The sequence below is a fragment of the Amblyraja radiata genome, chromosome 2, assembly GCF_010909765.2.
Source record: "Amblyraja radiata isolate CabotCenter1 chromosome 2, sAmbRad1.1.pri, whole genome shotgun sequence".
NCBI lineage: Eukaryota > Metazoa > Chordata > Chondrichthyes > Rajiformes > Rajidae > Amblyraja > Amblyraja radiata.
In genome coordinates this window covers 49,504,120-49,526,785 of record NC_045957.1, presented here as the reverse complement: position 1 = coordinate 49,526,785, position 22,666 = coordinate 49,504,120, and the positions used below count along the sequence as shown (strand labels likewise).

Sequence of the window (22,666 nt, the reverse complement as noted above, 5' to 3'; positions counted from 1 at the left end):
AATGGTCCCTAACCTTATAACTATGTTCTGTCATTCAAGATTCGCCCACTAGTGGAAACATCTTGACAGCTGTCCTATCATGTTCCCCAATGATCCTCCATGTTTCAATAGCTACTTTCTCATTCTTCTAAACTCCAAAGAATACAGATCTAATTTCAAGTGGTTAAGTTGGTTAGAAATCTTACAGATGCAATCATGTATAATTTGAACATGGCACAGTTCTGGACATCACTTTATCGGAAAGACGTTATTTCAATAGGGAGGATGCAAAATAGATTTATGATACCACCAGGATTAGACAATCATAGTCCCAAAAAAAGGTTGAATAGGTTGTTTGCTTTGGAATAGAGAAGGCTGATTGGGGTGTATAAAATTATGTGGTTCCTAAGTTAGGGAAAACAAGAAAACGTCATTTCCCTTAGTAGAGAGGGCAAAGACCAAGAATCATTAGAAAGATTAGATGATAGATGAGGAAAAGCTTTCACACCCAGAGGGTAGTAGAAGTCTGCAACTCACTGCGTGAAAGTGAAGTAAAAGCAGAAACACTGGGTTTATTTAAACAATAACTGGATTTGCACTTGGGGAGTTGAGACCTGCTGAATGGTGAGAGTTAACTTGGTGGGACTCTCACTGACCAAAACAACCTCCTTTTCACAAATTTTCCGTGATTTCTATGATCTTATGAAGACTGCCCTCTCGGAGGTAACTGCTTGATTTCATGTAAATATTTTTATGGCACACCCCTCCATACACCATGTGTCACAGACAAAGCATTTGTATAACACTGTCACATTCTTTTCAGATTATCATGAAGCATTTTACAACCAGTGATGTACTTCTGGACACAAAAAGATGGAGTAACTCAGCGGGTCAGACAGCATCTCTGGAGAAAAGGAATATTCTTTTTCTCCTGAGATGCTGTCAGACTCGTTGAGTTTTGTGTCTATCTTCGGTTTCAACTAGCATCTGCAGTTCCTTCCTACACATGTACTTCTGGACGGCAGTCACTGCTAATAAGTACAATATGTGCACAGCAAATTTCCTATGTAATAATGGCCACCCAATCAGTTTAAATAATGTAATTATGTAAATATGTACTGGCCACGACACTGGAGATAATTGAGAACTTCTTCAATGTAACACTTTGCAATCTCGTACATTCAGCTGAGAGAGCAGACTGAGCTTAAGTTCAACATAACAAGTTGAAAGGCAGCATCTACAATGGTGCCACAATAACCCAGCACTGAATGTCTGTGCTTAAGTCATTGAAGATGGCCTTGAGTGTAGAATGTCTCACTGAGAGGCACATCACCAGGCCACTATTACACTTCTCTAAGTCATAGCAATTTTAATTTTTAATGATTTGATTGCTACTGGGTTGCACTGTTGACTGACTTTGTTGTGTGCACTATTGATTGGTACATTGTTGATTGACTGTTGCTGGGTTGTACTGTTGATCAATTGTTACTGGGATGACAGTTGCTGGTGGTCATGGTTGATTAATTGTTACTGAGCTGCTCTAATAATCTTATGTTGCTGGATGTACTGATGATCTTTTGCTGCTGGGGTACACTGATGATTAATTGGTGCTGTGGTGCGCTGTTGAATGAATGTTACTGGCGTGCACTGTTTAATGCTTTGTTGGTCTTCAAAATGGAGTGGTATTCAACATGTCCCATGCTTTCTCCAGTTCATTAACTGAACCAGTGCAGCTCATTCTCTCAGAGACTCTTTGCGGCTGCAGATTTTTTCTTCAGACGTTAAAAGAAAGAGTTGAATTTCAGTAGCTCACAAAGTCTCAAATCATTTTACGGCCAACAAAAGATTTTCCGGAAATGATTTTAATAGAAGAAAGAAAACTCGACCAATTGTAAAATGGCTGCTGCAGGGCTTTAGATTTACTTTACTAAAAGTCAAAAATAACGGTTGCACATTGTTTTACTGGGAAGGCAGAAATGATCATTGTGCATAATGCATGTAGATTTGGTGATGTAGGGTGATCATGGTCAAAAGTGCCTGATCCACACTATCATGTTAAATGGGCAGTTTCTCTTTACGACAACTACATAATATTTTGTTTTGTGTCTTATGCATAAAAAGGGTTCCATATGTTCCAAACACTAGTTTCACATCTCCTATAAATGAAACTCAAACCTAATTATTCACATTCTTCAACAGCAATTTATATATTTAATATTCAAATTTCTGAAAGCTGATAAGAGTACAGTAGCTTGTTAAATCATTTTTACATCACATTAAACTCTCATTGGAGAGCAATTACAATTAAATGGGAAAAATGGCAGAAGGATTTTTATCTGGGGAAGTGAAAGATGTTGCACTTTGGGAAATTAAATGTTAGTGGAAATATATACAAGTAATGGCAGGTCATTTAACAGCAGTGATGTACAGAAGGATCTTGGGCACAGGCCCACAGGTCCCTGAAAGTAGCAACATAAGTAGATAGAGTGGTAAATAAGGCATATGGTATACTTTCCTTAGTTGAATCTAGGAGTAAACAAGCCGTGTTGAGTATTGAATGTAGTTTCGTTGCACAGCAACAATAAAGATGCGGAGGCTTTGAAGAAAGTGCAGAAGACATTTACCAGGATGCTGGATGGATACGAGGAGAGATTAGCTAAAAGGACCTATTTGGGTTTCTCTGGAGTGTCAGAGGTTGAGAGAAGTCCTGATGGTCATATATAAAATGATAAGGGGTGTGGATAGGGGGGATGGCCAGAATAAATTTTCAAGGGTATAGATGTCAAATAACAAAGGACATAACCTTAAGGAAGGGGGGAGGGGGGGGGGAGTTTTAAGGAGATGTGCGAGGCAAATATTTCTACATTGAAACAAATTCAAAAGTGGTATTTATAATGGATTTAAATAGGCACATATAATGTATTTAAATAGATGTGCTGGGATTCCTGCACAAATGTTTTGTCTGACCCATTGAATTCCTCCAGCAGCTTGTTTTTTGCTCAACATTCCAGCCTCTGCCCAAAACGTCTCTCCCGCTGAGTTGCTTCACCATTTTGTGTTTATCTTCGGTTTAAACCAGCATCTGCAGTTCCTTCCTACACATGGGGTGTCTTGGATGTGGGTTACAGGGCAATGGGCCTGTCCCACTTTGGTTGATTTTTTTAGGCAACTAGTTTGTCGCAACATGTTCGCTGGTGGTCGCCGGGAGTAGTCTCCTCAGTCGTGCAAAAAGTCGTAACGTCTTTCTGGTCGCCGCTACATGTTGAAAACTTTCGGCGACAGCGGGTTTGAGGCTAAATTCTCCTGATGTAGGTGCTATCGTAGGTTGTCGCCAGGATGATGTAGGTTGTTGCCAGTTTTTCGGAGACCTGCTACGACTATGACAGTCGCCGGCAGTTGCCTAAAAACTCGGCAAGTGGGACAGGCCCATAACAGATCTAGGACTGAGATGAGCAGCCAGGTTTTTCATTCAGAGGGTGTTGACCTGTGGAATTTACCACCATAAACCTCTGCCCAGGCCAAGTTGCTGACTGTTATTAATGAGATCAATTGATTTCTTGGAAGTGTAGGGAGGAAGCAGGAATAGACATTGAATTAATGTAACCCATAATCATATTAAATGGGAAGGAAGACCCAGGACTGAATGGCCCACTGGCCTCTTTTATAAGCTTCAATTTTTCTTGTGATGTCAGTTAATTTATCAGTTTTCAATTAGAGGTCATTCAGGGACAGTTAAAATCTGACTGCAGTTATATGTCTATAATTGAGGCATTTTTCAATAATATTGAAATGAATGACAGTGATAAAGAAGACATATGATATAGAATGGCATATGGTATGCTTGCCTTCGTACATCGAGGTATTGTCTAAGAATCAGAAAGTCACATTGCTGCTTTAGAAAACTTTGGTTATGTCGCATTTGGAGTATCGTGTGCAGTTTTGGTCGCCCCATTACACCAAGGATGTGGAGGCTTTGGAGAGGGTGCAGAAGAAATTTAACAAATGCTGCCTGGATTAGAGGGTTCTATCTTACATATAGATTATGTAAGATAATCGGATTATTCTCTCTGAAATACCGGAGGTTGAAGGGAAACGTGATAGAAGTATAGAATATTCTGCATGACACAGATAGGGTAGAGAGTCAGATACTTTTTCCCAAGGTGGAAATGCCGAAGACTAGAAGGCATAAAGGGCGTCACTGCCTACGCCACCACGTCTCACCATGCACCATGCACGCGCAATGCACAACATGCACGTGTCTCGACGCATGCGTGACGCATAAATGATGTTGCGTCGTGCATCATGACGCGTAAATGACGCGCAAATAATGCCCAAGTGGGACAGGCCCTTAACTTTACGGTCAGAGGGGGGAAGTTCAAGGAGGTGCGTGGGGCAAGTTTATTATTCAGAAAGTGGTGGGTGCCTGGAAACATTGCAAGCAGATATAGTGGTGTTTAAGAGGCTTTTAGATGGAATTGCATGAAATGGATGTGCAGGCTTAGGAAATTAAACTTGGCATCATGTTTGGCACAGACATTGTGGGCTGAAGGGCTTGTTCCTGTGCTGTGCGGAACTGTTCTACATTCTATGAATGACTTTGGTAAGACCATGTCATAACATTTGCAGGGTGTATAAACTATATATGTAAAAAAGTTGGATATTTTCACACAATTGAGTACTGAATGCATTCCAAAGACTGAAGCTTTTGAAAAGAGACAGAAAATGCAAACTAATTAAGGTAAAAACAAATAACGGTAGCAAATCATTTGTTGTCTCAAGCCGACCTGGCATTCAGGAAGATCATGAGGGAGCTTCTTCCTCAGCAACTCTTTCCTGCCCTATTGTGGTATCCCTCGATTCATGAGTAGATGTGATGGCTTTGGATTTTCAGAAGACTTTTGACGAGGTAGAGGATTACAGCACAAGGAGTTGGAATTGATACAGTGATAAGGGCTGAGCTGGTTGTTGGACAGAAAACCATAAGTGGCCAGATGGATATGCTGATGGTTTGCAACCTATGACCACTGGATCCAGTCCTTGAGTCCCAGCTATTCAGAGCATATCAGAAGATTTAGCTGTGGAGTTGAAAGACCACATTTCTAAGTTTGCTAAATATGAGCAGGGAGAAGACTGTATAAAAAGGCCCAAAGGACATGAATAAGCTAAGTTGTAGGAAGGAACTGCAGATGCTGGTTTAAACCGAAGATAGACTCAAAATGGTGGAGTAACTCAGCGGTACAGGCAGCATCTCCTGATAGAAGGAATGGGTGACGTTTCGGGTCGAGACCCTTCTTCAGACTCATGGATGAAGTGAGAGGGACAGCAAAGGCTATTTGAAGTTAGAGAAGTCAATGTTCATACCGCTCTGGCGTGTAAGCTGCCCAAGCTAAATATGAGGTACTGTTCCTCCAATTTGCGCTAGGCTTCACTCTGACAATGGAAGAGGCCCAGGACAGAAAGGTCAGTGTGGGAATGGGAAGGGAAGTTAAAGTGTTTAGCAACCGGGAGATCAGGTAAGCTTAGGCAGACTGAAACGATCGCCGAGTCTGCCCTTGGTCTCACCGATATACAGGAGTCCACACCTGGAACGGCGGATACAGTAGATGATGAGGTTGAAGGAAGTGCAAGTGAACCTCTGCCTCACCTGAAAAGACTGTTGGGGTCCATGGACAGAGTCGAGGGGGGAGGTAAAGGGACAGTTGTTGCATCTCCTGCGGTTGCAGGGGAAAGTACCTGGGAGGGAGTGGTTTGGGTGGAAAGGGACGAGTTAACTTCTCCTTGCTAAAAATGATAATGTTTTCCTTGATCTCCACACCTTACACTTCCTTACTTCTGCATTTCCCCCTCCCCTGACTCTCAGTCTGAAGAAGGGTCTTGACCCGAAACATCACCCATTCCTTCTATCGGGAGATTCTGCCTGTCCCGTTAAGTTACTTCAGCATTTTGTAGCTATCTTCAGTTTAAACCAAAGATGAAAGTCCGCTCTATCATCTTTGGTTAAACCAGGATCTACAGTTCTTTGTGTTCAAGAAGGAACTGCAGATGCTGGAAAATCGAAGGTACACAAAAATGCTGGAGAAACTCAGCGGGTGCAGCAGCATCTATGGAGCGAAGGAAATAGGTGACGTTTCGTGCCGAAACCCTTCTTCAGACTGAGAGTCAGGGAGGGGGAAATGCAGAAATAAGGAAGTGTAAGGTGTGGAGATCAAGGAAAACGTTATCATTTTTAGCAAGAAGTTAACTCGTCCCTTTCCACCCAAACAGTTCTTTCCTACACATGACTTTGCTCTGTCTGCTGAGTGGAGCCGGCGCCCCCTGGCGGAGAGGCCGGGGACAGCCGGACCGCCCCCTCCCTGCTGGCGCTCTGGCGGCACCAACAGCGCCATCAGAGCGCCCCCTGGCGGTAGAGGCCGGGGACAGCACCCTGTTGGCGCTGCCGGTGCCGCCAGAGCGCCAGCAGGGAGGGGGCGGTCCGGCTGTCCCCGGCCTCTCCGCCAGGGGGCGCTCTGGCGGCACTACCTGCTGGCGCTGCCCGGTGCCGCCAGAGCGCCCCCTGGCGGAGAGGCCGGGGACAGCACCCTGCACTGCACGGAACCGCCGGAGCGACACCTGCCGGCGCTGACGCGCATTGCGGCCGGACCCGCAAATCTGCGACAACACGCACGTTGCCGGTGAGGGTTTACGGCAGCATGGCCACCCCGGGCCCGGCCCCGGCCCCGGCCCCCAGCTCAGGCCCCGCCGCCGCCCTCTCCTCCACCCCGGGCCCGGCCCCCAGCTCAGGCCCCGGCGCCCTCTCCTCCACCCCGGGCCCCGCTCATTCCTCCACCCCGGCCCCCGCCCCCAGCTCAGGCCCCGCCGCCGCCGCCCTCTCCTCCACCCAGGCCCCGGCCCCCAGCTCAGGCCCCGCCGCCGCCCTCTCCTCCACCCCGGGCCCCGCTCATTCCTCCACCCCGGGCCCCGCTCATTCCTCCACCCCGGGCCCCGCCCTCTCCTCCACCCCGGGCCCCGCTCATTCCTCCACCCAGGCTCCTCTCTCCTTCACCCAGGCCCGCGCCCTGATCCAGAGCCCGTTCTCCTGCCTGGTGCTCGACACCTGCCGGCGCCACCTCGCCCTCTGCCCGCTCTACCTGAACCGCAAGAGGAGCGGCATCGAGAGGCAGCTCAAGACCGAGCTGCTTCGCTTCTCGGAGACGTGAGTCAGGGAGAGACGGGGAATTGTTGCTACTGAGGGTTAATTCCCGGGATGGCGGGACTGACTGACATATGATGATGATGAAGGAATGGGTCGACTGGGCTTGTATTCGCTGGAATGTAAAAGGATAATATATAATTTTAATATAATAATAATAATTTTTGTTTATAGGGACAGTGCATATTAATGAACATTTGCATGTAAATATGCGAGATGAGGGGAATTTCATAGAAACATAATATTCTTAAAGGATTGGACAGGCTAGATAGATGCAGGGATAATGTTCCTGATGTTGGGGGAGTCCAGAACTCGGGGTCACAGTTTAAGAATAAGGGGGTAGGCCATTTAGGACTGAGATGAGGAAAAACCTCTTCACCCAGAAAGTTGTGAAACTGGAATTATCTGCCGCAGAAGGCAGTGGAGGCCAATTCACTGGATGTTTTCAAGAGAGAAGTAGATCTTTAGCTCTTAGGGCTAAAGGAATCAAGGGATATGGGGAAAAAGCAGGAACGGGGTACTGATTTTAGATGATCAGCCATGCTCATATTGAATGGTGGAGCTGGCCTACTCCTGCACCTATTTTTCTATGTTTCTATTCTATATTCTATTCTATCTTCTATACATAACTGAAACTCTGATCTTGTTATCTTCCGGTTTGGCGGTGTTTCTATTTGCAAGGAATCAAGGGATATGCGATAAAAGCAGGAACGGGGCACTGATTTTAGATGATCAGCCGTGGTCATATTGCAGGGGCGTTGCTAGCTCGAAGGGCCGAATGGCCTACTCCTGCACCTATTTGCGATGTTTCTATGAGGGGGAGGAATGGAAGAAGGGGGAAGAGGAAGGGAAAGGAGGGGGTGGAAGATGGTGGCTGGAGAAGGGGTAGGAGATGAAGAGGGTATTAATGGAACAGTGGGAAAATTTCATGGATTTAAGTCAAAGAGTTGTACAACACAATGATGAACCCTTCAGCCCATCATGTCCACGCTGAGCTTTTTACCTGCGTTTACTAATGCCATTTCCTGCATTAGATTTGTATCTGTTCATGCTTTAACTATTCAAGTGCCTGTCTAAATGCCTGAGTCATAGTGTAGGTGATTCCACCACCTTTTCTGATGTTGAATTCCAGGTATTAACTACTCTTAGTGAGGGCGGTGAGGAAAATATGTACCACTGTCCCCTTTGAAATCTTAAAGGTATGTGGTCTTGTTTTTGTTATCCCTACCAGAAGGAAGAACATTCTGACTACCTATCCTATCCATGCCTCATGTTATCTTCTACACTTGTGTCAGTTCCCCCTCACCCACTCAAGTAAAATTAAGCCTAGCCTATCCAACCTCTCCCCAATAACTGAAATCCTTCAATCCAAGGAATATCCTGGGGAATGACCAAGACCATAGACGAGGAGAGTCTGAACAGGGGTAAAAGCTAAATGAGGAGAGGGTGGTAGATGTGTGGAGGTAAGGTTAGTTTTGGATCCATGATTGGTTAGGTGAGGGAATTGAATCTGGGATGCAAATTGAGAAGTGAATGGCTTGCGGACAGGAATCAGGAATGGTTGGCAATATCTAGATGCAGCACCTGCATATAGGGTTGCAGTGTAGTCACATTGTGGGGTCTGTTTGTTTGAGTATATGGCCAGGTGCAAGTGCTGAGATGATGTGTTAAGGTTAGGCTGGAATTTGATGTAATGATCTTCGATCTGATTGTGGGGCCTAGTTTTGGGACTAGAGTTTTGTTGGATTCTCTGCATGGTTCTGGCTTTTGGAGTTGGGCAGGCTAGATGTTGGTAGCCTTCAACCAATGTTAGTATAGATGATCTAATTATTGTTTGTGCAATCTTATGCATTAGTCAACTGCATTCTCTGTTTCATCAGTTTGACTCCAATTTAAAATAATTTCATTGATGAAGACATTATAGAGTATGTTGAGATCACTAAATGCACAATATGAATGGAAGTTTGTTTCTCTGCAGCTTTGAAAAATGGCTGCTGATTTTCCTCTTAAAAGCAATAAGCAACTTTTTTATTTGGTTGTAGACATTCCATAGTTTATTAATGGAATGCCTATAGCCAAATAAATGAAAGCATTTAGGCAAAAAAAAAGTGTCCAGGTGATAATGTAACATTAATGAAAAGGCAGTGCCATTATCTTGGGCTCACAGTCACGTGAATGTCAATAGTGCAGTTCCTGATCTGGTCTGAACCTTGAAATGATTGCATTGATTGATGATTTTATTCGTAATTAACATTAGCCATTAATTAGATTTGGCTTAGTGAACAAAGGCACCACCTGGTGTGCATTGCACCAAACAGTTGTTTCCCATTCCGTATTGAGCTAACTGCTCTATGCAGGGGCATTAGGGGCGCAGATGTACTCTGCATGAGGAGGAAGCCGACATTGCTGGAAAAGGCCAATGTGTAGGCTTTACAGCATAATCAATCTGCACTGGGTCTCCCTTATCCCATGGAGTCATGAGTGCTTTATTGTCATATGTCCCAAAACGGAACAATTAAATTCATTCTTGCAGCAGCACAACAGATATGTAAACATAAAACTCAGTAAGCACCAAAGTAAAAAACAAAAATAAATTCAATATATAACAACTAACAAATAATAAATTGCAAAGATAAAAAAATACCCCTAGTGCAAATAAGGCTGTTTGTAGTTTGAGGTTTAGTTGGAGTTCGTAGTGTTCAATGGCCTGATGGTTGTAAGGAAGAACCTGCCCCTGAACCTGGACATTCGTTTTCCTGATGGCAGGAATGAAATGAGAGCATGGCCAGGGTGGTGTGAGTCCTTGATGATGATGGCTGCCCTTTTGAGGCAGCACGTCCTGTAGATCCATTCAATGGTGGGGAGGTCAGTACCTGTGATGGACCGGGTATCATTCACCACTTTTTGCAATCTTCTTAGTTCCTGGACATTTGTGTTGCCGAACTAGGTCGTGATGCAACCAGTCAATGTGCTCTCTACCATGCAGCTATAGAAGTTCAAAAGACTATTTGTCAGCATGCCAAATCTTAAGGAAGTAGAGGCATTGATGGGGTTTCTTTATGATTGCATCAATGTCCTGGACTCAGGACAGATCTTCAGAGAGGTCATGGAGCTCATCAATTAGTGCATTTTTATCCAGTTTATAAATATTAATACATTTACCTTAAAACAGTTTGACGAAAATTCTGCATTGACAGGAATTTTAAGTTTTTGACTCACTCTACTGCTGACCCATGGATGGGAGCATGTGCTGCTGCTGCCCAGGGAATTTAATTGCTAAGAACTTCATTATTCAGTTTCAGTACCTATGACAATTAAGCACTCTTAACTCTTGTCTCTTGGGGTCAGGATTGCTCTCTTGGGAGACAAAAACTTGCATTTATTGGGGGAGGGAAAGGAAGTTGATTGGAGACAACATCATGACCTGTGGTTACTTCCACAGATCCCATCAGTGCTGTTCCTTTGTCCCAGAAGATGTGTTTGACGGCCCAGCCAAAACTGGTGAAACGTCTGTTGGGTAAGCTGGGGCAGACGCAGGCTGAGGCTGGGATTCGCCATTTATGGACACGCGCTTTCATTTTCAGGCCCGATTCAACATTCAGTATTAATGGGGGGGGGAAAATGGTTGATATTATAAATTCCATGTATGCTACATCTTCATTTCATCTTTTATGATTTATTATACTGGACATGAAAAATACTTCCAGCCATATTATTTTTATAAGATGCTTTCTGTGTGGTAAGCTGCTAGCGCTCAGAAATACAATTTTTAGCAAATCACCTTTCTGAAATATACAGTTCAAAGTAGTTGTATGTTAAGCAGATCCTAACATATTCTGTAGGAATAATTTCATAACCTTCAACATTTTCTTTAAGTCTGCAGGGTGTCCCAGTTGCATATGACAAGGTCAGGTTAATTGGAGAATTAGGTGACATCTATGATGACCAAGGATATATACACCTCAACATTGAAGCTGACTTTGTCATCTTCAGGCCCAAAATTGGACAGAAGCTACTGGTAAGTTTCATTTTTTAAGAAAGGCTTTAGATAGATGCAGGAGTGAGAATGTATTTAGACTTGGGAAATACAGTCATGAAGCATGGAAAAAGATCCTTCAGCCCAACTTGCCAATGTTGACCAAGATGTCCCATCTACACGAGTCCCAACTGCCAGCGTTTGGGACATATCCCTTTAAACGTTTCCTATCCGTATACCTGTCCAAACGTCTTTTAAAGTGCGGATATAGTGTGGATAACCAAGAAATGAACAAAAATGTAGTTCCCTAATAAGTATTGCTTTGAAACCAGGTGTTAAGTGTTCTGAAAATGTGTTAATGGTAGAGAAATCCTGATAGCAATAACAATAAGGATAAGGTTTCAGGTACAAAAAGACTGGGAAGAGTGTGGTTGGCATTGATGTCATGGTGCAAATGGGTTCATGTGGTTGGTTGCCATCGGGTGTGAACACAATGCAGTATTGTGAACAGTTTGCTTAGCTTGAGAGACTCTGGGCAGGAGAGTGGAATTAGTCCCGATGGTACAGAATTCACAGCTGGGCCAAGGGAGGTTCTTTTGGTTTCCTGCTTTATGGAGCTCATCTATGAATTAATTTTTATCCGATTATAAAAATTAATGCATTTGCCTTAAAACAGCTTGAAGAAAAATTTTAAATAAAAGGATAAGTTGCTTGCCAGCCAGAAACCACCACTTTCAGGCAGGTAAAATGGGTAGTCTGGACCACAAGCTTTCGTAATCATTTTCAAACTTAAGAATGCAGAAGGTGCTTAAAATTGCAAGTTGTTCATTGTTTCGTGTATAATAAGGTTTGTAGCATCTTTCAATTTTTAAAATAAGATATAGTACTTATCCTCTCTTAACATTCACAGCAACAAAATGTTAATTCTCTCCTGAACTTCTACAGGGCACTGTGAATAAAGTTGCTCCAAGTCATCTTGGTTGCCTCGTACATGGGTGTTTTAATGCTTCAATTCCCAAGCCACATCATGCAAATGGAATCTGGCCAGACTTTGCGGTGAAAGTAGGAGACAGCCTGGAGTTTGAAGTTCAACAGCTGGATGCTGATGCTGCCGGTGTCCTGTGCATTCGAGGGCGTTTGGATAAAAGGTAATTGTCCAGAGTTAGTTCTTAATCATGACAGCAACATTCTCATCTAAATCATTAATATAGATGATAAACATCACTGTTTCCTGCAGTACACTAGTTATGGGTCTTCATTCTAAAAACAACCTCCACTACCCACCCTCTGATTTCTACTACTGTCAAATTTGTATCTAATTGACTCGTTTACCATGTTATATCACCTACCAGATCAGTCTATTATTGTGATCATGTCAGAAGCCTTGCTGATGTCCATGTCCTGTCTTTGTCACGTAAATTTATGATACACGATTTCCTATTCTCAAAGTAATTCCTTACCTTTCCATTTGCAGACGGACCCTATCCCTCAGGATCCCTTCCTGTAACATTACCATCACTCAATCAATCAATCAATACTTTATTTTCATTTAGAAATACATCGATATATGCAATTCTAAATGAAATTCCGTTGTATTTGGCTCCCCGTGCAACACAAAATTAAACAGAAGGATAAAATGGATAAAAAGACAAAATGGTTAAAAAGATAAAATAGATAATGGTGGCGGCCCATTACATGGCATTCAAGAGTCTCATGGCTCGTGGGAAGAAGCTGTTGCAAACCCTTGACGTTCTGTTCCTTATGCTACGATATCTTTTGCTCGAGGGCAGCAAAGTGAACAGTCCATGATGAAGCTGTGTGGGGTCCTTTATAATACTGCTGCCCTTAGACAAGCAACGTTTGCTCGCAATGTCCCCGATTGAGGGGAGAGAAGTCCCGATGATTTTTTCAGCCGTCCTCACCACTCTCTGCACAGACTTCCAGTCGGAGGCTTTACAGTCCCCAAACCAGACAGAGATGCAGCTGGTCAGAATACTCTCCATGGTGCCCCTGTAGAAAGTGGTGAGGACGGGATGGGGGAGGTGAGCTCTTCTCATCAGGCGCAGAAAGTGCAAACGCTACTGCGCTCTCTTAACTAGTGATGCAATGTTATTTGACTAGGTCAGACTGTTAGTGCCACTGATGTAAGAGTCACTGGCCTGATACGTTTCCCAGCTTGTCCCTCCAACCCTTCATAAATAAAGGTCCAACATTACCTACTATCCCATCCTCTTGTAGCTAAGGAAGATACAAACATTTCTGACAAGGGCCCCAGCCACTTTCTCCCTTGTTTCTGACAAAGTTCTCGGATACCTTGGTCAGACCTGTGGGATTTATTCACCTTTAAGGCAGGCATCACCTCTTTCATGATGTAGATATATTTCAGAATATTATAATTTTGTTATCAAAATTGGATGGCACAGTGGTGCAGCGGTAGAGTTGCTTCCTTACAACACCAGAAATCCGGATTTGATCCTGATAATTGATGCTGTCTGTATGGAGTTTGCACTTCCTGTGACCATGTGCGTTTTTTCCGGGTACTCCAGTTTCCTCCCACACTCCAAAGACATGCAGGTTTGTAGGTTAATTGATTTCTGTAAATTGTCCCTTGAGTATAGGATAAAGCTGGTGTACGGGGTTGATTGTTGGTCAGTGCGATCTATGTGGGCCAAAGGGCCTGTTTCCACTCTGAATTTCTAAACTACTAAACTAAACTAAAATTGTATTCTCAGAAGTTACTTTTCATGACTAGAACGTTTGCCAATTCCATGAAAATATACACTGAACATGCATTATTTTACTATTTTTGTTGTAGAATTTCATCTTATATAGAAATGGCTTTGTCGTTGCTTAATTTACCTAGAATTTCATAGCTAACCAGTGTGAACAGCAACATCAGAATTTGTTGAATGAATCAATCTGTACCTAATTGGCTTTCTCGTAAGATAATTGAACTTGAGCACAAACATTTTTCTGCTCTCTCTGCATTTATTATCAGAATTGTTGCAGCTTCAAATAGAAATTAGAACATTGAAAACTCAAAAGTAACTGGAGTTAAAGAAATAAGAAATTGAACCTGGTGGACAACTCAGCCCCTTGTGCCTGCTCAGCCAATCAGTAAGATCACGGCAGATCTTCCTTTTAGTCAGTTATGTAGCCCTTTGGCCCAACTCGTCTATGCTGACCAAGATATATTTATACCTTAAAATCCATTGAACATACTCAGCCATGAAACATTCACAGCACTCTAATGGGTAGAAAATTATAATTGTTCCTAAATCCTCTCAGCAAAGAAAATTCCACACTTTTGTGTCAGGAATTGCTGACTGATTTGAGGTCGTAGCTGTTGGGGTATCCTTGCCCGGTGATTACAATGCATTTTGAACAATATTACACACTGTAGCGAAAGTGCTGATGATGCGGGAGTGAATATTTATCATGGTAATGAGCACCAATCAAGCAGTTGCTTGGTCATGAATGGAGTTGTAGGCTCTTTCATTCATCAATGCAAGTGGAGAGCATTGCATTACATGTCTGGCATTAGCACAGTTGATGGGATGTCAAGAGGTAATTCTTAAGGGGTTGGACAGGCTAGATGCAGGAAGATTGTTCCCGATGTTGGGGAAGTCCAGGACAAGGGGTCACAGCTTAAGGATAAGGGGAAAATCCTTTAAGACCGAGATGAGAAAAACATTTTTCACACAGAGAGTGGTGAATCTCTGGAACTCTCTGCCACAGAGGGGAGTTGAGGCCAGTTCATTGGCTATATTTAAGAGGGAGTTAGATGTGGCCCTTGTGGCTAAAGGGATCAGGGGAGAAGGCAGGTACGGGATACTGAGTTGGATGATCAGCCATGATCAGATTGAATGGCGGTGCAGGCTCGAAGGGCCGAATGACCTACTCCTGCACCTATTTTCTATGTATCTATGTAATTCATTTGTCGCAGAATACCCAGCCTCTTACCTTGCTTTAGCAGAGTTATTTTTATGGCTGGTTCATAACGGCTGAGGTTCTGGTCATTGTTGCTCCCTCGATATCGATGATGGGCTATTCAATGGTGGTAATACCTTGAAATTCAAAGCCAGGTTTTTGGCTCTTGTTGGATATAGCCATTGGTGATGCAAATATTACTTTCGCCTACCAGCCCGTGCCAGAATCTTGTCTGGTCTAACCGCATGCAAGTGTAAGCTTCATTTGCTGAGGAATTATCAATTAAACCAAATACCATGCAATCAGCAGTAAACATTCCCACTTCTGGCCAAATGGAAGAAGGAAGTTTGTTGAAGTGGACTCAAAAGACAGCAGATGTTGGAAATCTGAAATAAAAACGAATTGCCGAAGACACTCAGTAAGTCAGGCAGCATCTGTGGAAAGATAAATAGATTGAAGTTTCTAGTGAAGAGCCTTCATCAGAATGGAACAATAAGATAAACTAACTTTTTAATTTCACTTTTCATATGCAGCCTGATTTACTGAATCTTTGCAACATTTTCAATGTAATCTCTGGAGCTGATTTACTTCCAACAAAAACAACCATCTTACTTTTGTGTGTGTCCGTTCCAACCACAGAATGTTTTCTGTTTCTTGCCCATTGATCTGTGTTTGACCAGAGCACATCAATACCACACTTGATCAAATACTGTTGTGATATTAATGACAGTGAATTTCAGCTCGCCAATGAAAGTTAGTTCTTTGCTTTATGGTTGAGGCAAGGCTGTGATAAGATCTGGAGCAGAGTATTCCAGGCAAAACCCAAACCAGGCATCGGTGAATGGATTTTTAATGAATATAAAACATTATAGCACAGGTACAGGCCCTTCTGGCCACAATGTCTGTGCCGAACATGATGCCAAGTTAATCAGAGTACAATGACAGTGTTCAGCAAAGATCTTATAGCAGAGCAAGATGGCCTACTCCTACGCAAAACACGTAGTACGGTCATGGGCAGATTCATGGGTGATTATAGGACCCATTTTAGCAACCAGCCTCCGCCATCTTGTTCCGCCATCTTGCTTCCGGCCAAAGATCGGATCTTTGCTTCTGCCTCCGCTCCCGTATCTTCGCAAGTCTTTGACTTGGGCGGGGAGAGGGGGAGCGCGGCCCGGGGCAGTGGGGAGAGGTGCGCGGCCCGGGGCAGCGGGGAGAAGGGGTGCGGGGCAGCAGCGAGAAGGGGTGTGGGGCCCGGGACAGCGGGGAGGGGTGGTGCGGGCCCGGGGAGAAGGGGTGCGGGGCCCGGGGCAGCGGGGAGATGGGGTGCGCGGCCTGGGGAGAAGGGGTGCGCGGCCCGGGGAGAAGGGGTGCGGGGAGAGAGGAGGGGAGTAGTGCAAGTGGGGTAGTGGTGGCGCAGGAGGGTTGGGTAGGGCCAGGGGAGGGAGAGAGCAAAGATCTTATAGCGGAGATCCGGTATAAGATCTTTGGGAGAGAGAGGTGGGGTAGGGGCCGGGGTGCAGAGAGCATGGGGGGAGATGTGGGGTTGGGGGCTGGTGGGTTAAGGGACGACAGCATAGGAGGGGGGGGAGACATTGAAGTGTGGGGGAAGGCAAGGGAGTGCCTGCGGGGGAGAGAGAATTGAGGAGTAGGATAGGGCCTAGTGTGCGTGAAGTTGCGGGGAGGTTTACAATGTTTATTATTTAATGTCCCTTGTCTTGTCTGAAATAAAGTTAATCATTGGATATAAAAATCAGAAGAAATATAATTGTGTGTGTTATATGATTATATACATTTATATCGCATTCATGTATGTGTTTATAAACATTTTATTCTTGACAAGAATTAACAGGTATGAACTGACAGAATTATGAATCACACACACAAACTGTTTCCCCGCAACGTTGATTACCCTGCGAGTCAGGTTGGGTAGGTTACGGTTACTAAAATGGGCGGGGAAAAATGCCCAGGATCCCCTCCGTAGCGTACTACACGTCAGCCCATTGCATTTCGCAGGAGTAGCCTAGATCTTTGGTGTTCAGCACTTTGCTATTGATTGGATGATAATTAGCCAGATTTAATTTGTGAACAGGATGTACCTGGGCGATTTTTCATATTGTCGGGTAAAAAAGGCTGCCTAGCTGAGGCACAGCTAGTTGTTGAGTGAAAGTAGTGAAATTGAAATTGGAAAGTGGGAACAAGCCAGAACTATTACGACTGTGCATAATTGATCAGTTAAGTTAACAATTTCTCTATGCTAATGTTTGGTGATTAGTTTGAGTGCAGATATTTAATGGTGAGTCTGAGACTTCTGTTTTGATTTTACAGATAAAGAGGACATGACTTCAGAATTAAGGGACAGAAGTTTAGGGGTAACATGAGGGGGAACTTCTTTACTCAGAGGATGGTAGCGGTGTGGAATGAGCTTCCAGTGGAAGTGGTGGCGGCAGGTTCGTTGGTATCATTTAAAAATAAATTGGATAGGCATATGGATGAGAAGGGAATGGAGGGTTATGGTATGAGTGCAGGCAGGTGGGACTAAGGGAAAAAAGTTGTTCGGCATGGACTTGTAGGGCCGAGATGGCCTGTTTCCGTGCTGTAATTGTTATATGGTTATATGGTTAAATGTGAGGTCCTTATTGAATTTGGATCTGATTATAAACACAGTGAAGTTGCAGCATTATGCCCCCAAAAAAAGCCAGGATGAATATAAACATCCACAGACATTCTGCTGAATTAACTGGTGTGTCAAGCAACACCTGAGGGAGAAAAGGGAATTGTCTATTGTCGACCTTTCGGGTCGAAACATTGCCAGCATAAAGAAGAAAGGGGGATAGTAATACAGGTGATTAGTGGACTGAGGAAGGGTGAATGATGGTGGGCAAATGTAACCAGGTAGGGAGGGAGACGGAGTTGGGTGACAGGCAGGTAGATGATAGATGGAGGCAAACGAAAAAGGCAGATGGTGGATGAAGTGAGTGGGTGAAGGGAACCATCTGCCTTCATCTTTCTTCTCATGGTTCCCATTATCACTTTCCTTACCAGATTCCAGATAAAAATAAATCTGTCCGCCTTATTTCATCATTGAGCTAACTAACTCTCCTAACTCCACCCTCCCCCCTTCTGTCATCTCTTTTTGTTCCACACACTAGTCCCGGTCTCATCAGTCTCCTGTCTTCTCTTTATACTGGCTCTCTTCCCTCTCCACTCTCAATCCTGATTCTGGGTTTCGACCCAAAACATCAACAATTCCTTTGGCACAACCGATGCTCTTGATCTGCTGAGTTCCTCAAGCAGATTGTTTGTTGCTTCAAATTCCAGCATCTGCAATCCTTTGTGCCTCCGTGAGATTGCAAACAGATTGCAAATATCAACACAAGAAACTGCAAATGTTATAATGTTGAGTCAAACACACAAAGTGCTGGAGGCACTCAGCGGGTCAGGCAGCATCTGTGGAGGGTGTGGACAAGCAACCTTTTGGATTGGGACCCTTCAGAAGTAAGTCTGAAGAAGGGCCCCTGACGTGAAATGTCTGTCCATTTCCTCCACAGATTGCAATAGGTACTGACAGGATTGCACTAGTAACCAGAATTCAGTGGTGTCGTGGTTTTGGTGGCAGGCAGACAATCAAGAGAACATGAGTTCAAATCCTAGCATGAATATCTGATAATTTTATTTCCAGTTTAAAAAAAAAAATCAAAAAAGCAAGCATCAGCCATTGAAATTCATCAAAATACTTCTGTCAAATAAAATCACCTGGTTTCTTTGCCTCCCAGAGTGTTGTTGATGCCAAACTACCCTTGAAGCAATGGTCAGGTCCACCACAGTGCAAGCTTTTGTTGCCGACTTACAGTTAATGTTTTTTCTGAAGGATATGAATAGAGTAAATTCATTGTACTAACCAGTGGTATTGGACTGGAGAGAACAGAAATTCTTAGCTGAATTTTAACAGACATCGTCAAGAGTGTTTTATTGTAATTTATCCCAAAACGGAACAATTAAATTATTTCCCAGCTGCAGCAGCACAAGAGTAAACATAGTACTCAGAAAAATTCAATCCATTTCTTTATCGGATTTGTTGGTACCTCCTTTGGTTACCTGTTTACCCATTTGGATATTATTACTGTTGATGGAAAATATTTAGATGTTACTTAAATTTGGAATATCCGACATCTGCTGCAGTGAATAGTGCTAGTTGTGGAACACAGGCAAAGAGACTTCAAAAACTTGGATGAGTTTACTTGTCATATGACTGACTTGTGATCAAAACCTAAAAATGTTGGTCTCTTGACAATTTATTTAGTTTATACTTAAATGATTTGTTGCTTTCTATTCTAGTGTACAGGGACCATATGGTGCAGATTTTGAAGAATTGTTGGAAAAGGACAGCATTGAACAAGATGGTGATGCTGCTGGAAAAAAGAAGAGGAAAAAGAAAAAACAAAAAGATGAAAAATGTAAAGAGGTAGAGGCTGTGAGCTGCACGAGTTCAGATAAGAGTTTTTCCAAACATGAAATGGGAGACCTTGAAAAGAATTTAGAACGTAAATCCAAAAAGAGAAAGCAAAGGACTGAGGAACCAAACACAGACAATGAATTTCATGAAAGTAACACTGCTGATTATCCTAATAACAGTAAACCAAGTAAAAGGAAGAAAAAAATGATTCGGGATGAATCAGGGACCACTGATTGTGCACAAGAACCAAAACACAAAAGGAGAAAAAAAGATTAATGAAACAAATATCTATAAACTGAATGAATGGACTGCTGCAGAAATACCCGAATGCCTCCATGAAAGCGTGGGGTGGAAGGCTACTATTTATGTTGTGAAGAACAGGGAGTTTTGATGAATGCTGTTTGTCATGTAGCCACATAATATAATTTGCAATCTTCTGTTTGATTTGCAGTTGCAGGATTGTCCTGCCTGCCTGTTTGTCAACACTTGTGTGGGCCTCATTTATACATTGCAACTTGCTCCTACAAAAAGCTAAATGCTGGAAATGTCATTTCTACAACAGTGTTATTTCAGATTCCCAGCAGTTTTTTGCTTTGATCTTTCATGTACCATTATTGTATCATGCACTTGTACGAGGTGAAAATGCTCTGCTAAAACTGATTATCCTGCCAAATATTTTTTAACTGCTGTGTTTTTTCTTTGTTACAAAAAAGGAATGCTTAGTTTGGACTCCCAATTTTAAAGTTAAAAATTTGATATTTTGTTGTAATTGCAATAAAATTCTTAAAACAACTATCCTCGTTTTACTTCCACATTGTAGTCTTGGAACAACTTGTATATTTTAAAAGTATCTAAATACAATTATAAATTTTATGATCTGTGTAAGAACAGGTAATTTATTGCTACCTGTTTAAAGTTGTCATGAGATGCTTTTGTTGGTTGGCAAATTATCCAGTGGTGTGCATTGTTGCAGATAGTATTTAATTAATAATTATCCTGTTTTATTCCTATATCCAAAAATTAAATAGGAAGAGATTTTTTAACATTGGAACAGAGCATTCCATTTGAATTGAATTGAATACGTTATTGTCACATGTGACAAGTCACAGTGAAATTCTTTGCTTGCATACCATGCCACGGTATTCAAATAGTCACCCATAAAGGGCGCTTACAAAGTTACAAATCCCCCGCCGCGCCAGTTCCTCCTTTGGAATTTGTTATTTTATAATCAACAAAGCAATCTTCATTGCACCTCAGAAGATATTGTCTGATGGGAACGACTTTTATGTGAGAATTTCTTGTTATTTTTAGAGTGCTTTTAACTGCTGGTTGAGATTATGCATCGTTATTTCCACTATACATATGCTCTTTCATGTTCAGTGAAATCAATGAGTTATGTACTTTATGATCTTCACATTCATTGTTGATTACATCCACATGTACTGTATTTTATGTCAAAAATGAAACCAAGAATTTGCAGCATTGCTGCTCATTGTTTTATTCATTTGGCCAAAATATATTGTAGGAAATATTTTCTAGCAAATGCAATTACCTAGTATTAAATGTGCAATGCAACTTTTTAATTACCTCCATTTATCCTAAATCCATTGACACCTTAGCCACTACCTCACCCAAATATAATGCTCCAAATGTAACTCAAATTTGGAAGAATGCAGTCAAGTGAATCGGCACAATTTGCTCCAATCCTAAGGCAATTAGTTTTTTATTAGGCACAACATTTAATTGCAATGTTTGTGTGTGTCATGCTCTGAGAAAATTGAATCCAAAAGAAAATCAAAATATGCATTAGGGATTTGTTGAGCAACAATGTTTGATCAATGTCTTTAATTGTAGAAAAATGACAGCAATTGGAGTATAGTTTGCTGAATGTAGGGCTGAATGGCCTACTGCACCTATTATCGTCTATTCTTGGAGTAGCATAATCTTTCACTGACTAATGTTCAGGTTAAATTTTGATTGCACTGAAAATTCATTGTTAATTTATCAATAAATCATTAATAAGAAATTACATACTTATTAGTGCACAGTGCTCAACAAATGTTGCATATCTCTTGCATCAAATATTTCTGCATTTATCTGGTTTCTGTTTCCACTTCTGTGTACTAAAATCTGGATTTTCCCATGTTGTTCCATCATTGTTCTTCCATTATTTCCAGATTAGATTGTGTTCCAGGATTCCTTCCTAAAGTTGGAGAGTGCCCCCCCCCCCCCCTTTTAGATAGCCTCACATTACAGAATTGTGTCTCCTGCAATATGCAGCCACAGAATACCACGGTTGATATGAACCTGTTTATTGCATATGATCTGCCAATTCATTTGAAGACCTTTTAATCTACACAAAGGTACACAAAATTGCTGGAGAAACTCAGCGGGTGCAGCAGCATCTATGGAGCGAAGGAAATAGGCGACGTTTCGGGCCAAAACCCTTCTTCAGACTGATGGGGGGGAGAAGGAAGGAAAAGGGGAGGAGGGGGAGCCCGAGGGCGGGCGGATGGGAGGGTGGGAGGAGACAGCTAGAGGGTTAAGGAAGGGGAGGAGACAGCAAGGGCTAGCAAAATTGGGAGAATTCAATGTAAATGCCATCCGGACGCAAGGTCCCCAGACGGAATATGAGGTGCTGTTCCTCCAATTGCCGCTGTTGGTCACTCTGGCAATGGAGGAGACCCAGGACAGAGAGGTCGGATTGGGAATGGGAGGGGGAGTTGAAGTGCTGAGCCACCGGGAGTTCAGGTAGGTTATTGCAGACTGAGCGGAGGTGTTCGGCGAAACGATCGCCCAACCTCCGCTTAGTCTCACCGATGTAAATCAGCTGACATCTAGAGCAGCGGATGCAGTAGATGAGGTTGGAGGAGATACAGGTGAACCTTTGTCGCACCTGGAACGACTGCTTGGGTCCTTGAATGGAGTCGAGCGAGGAGGTGAATCTACACAGTTCACTTTGTGCTTGGAGGCAAAAGGGCCTGTCCCACGATCATGCGGCAAGTACGACCTAATGTGGTCGCTTGAGCAGAACGGCCTCGCCAGGCCGGTCCCACTTCGATCGCCGGAGCCGTATGGAGTTGTGCGGGTCTCTGCGGATTTTAGGATCTCCCAGAACTAATAAGCTTAGATCCTCAAA

General features: G+C 43.0%; 1 protein-coding gene across 2 annotated transcripts; it reads left to right on the top strand.

Moving 5' to 3' along the window:
• Positions 1 to 6,661: 6,661 nt before the first annotated feature.
• Positions 6,662 to 21,011, top strand: polr1f (RNA polymerase I subunit F). Of its 2 annotated transcripts, XM_033046014.1 has the most exons (5): positions 6,662 to 7,171; positions 10,611 to 10,685; positions 11,045 to 11,186; positions 12,090 to 12,292; positions 19,410 to 21,011. In XM_033046014.1, the coding sequence occupies exons 1-5, from the start codon at positions 6,669 to 6,671 to the stop codon at positions 19,801 to 19,803; spliced, it is 1,317 nt and encodes a 438-aa protein (XP_032901905.1). In that variant the 5' UTR covers positions 6,662 to 6,668; the 3' UTR covers positions 19,804 to 21,011. The 2 variants fall into 2 exon arrangements, with proteins under 2 accessions (XP_032901905.1, XP_032901913.1); XM_033046022.1 differs by lacking the exon at positions 10,611 to 10,685.
• Positions 21,012 to 22,666: the final 1,655 nt, after the last annotated feature.

Coding starts and splice junctions, on each gene's coding strand:
- polr1f (XM_033046014.1), top strand. CDS start 6,669: ATGGCCACCCCGGGCCCGGCCCCGGCCCCGGCCCCCAGCTCAGGCCCC. Junction 7,172..10,610: donor CTGCTTCGCTTCTCGGAGAC/GTGAGTCAGGGA, acceptor TTACTTCCACAG/ATCCCATCAGTGCTGTTCCT. Junction 11,187..12,089: donor AAATTGGACAGAAGCTACTG/GTAAGTTTCATT, acceptor GAACTTCTACAG/GGCACTGTGAATAAAGTTGC.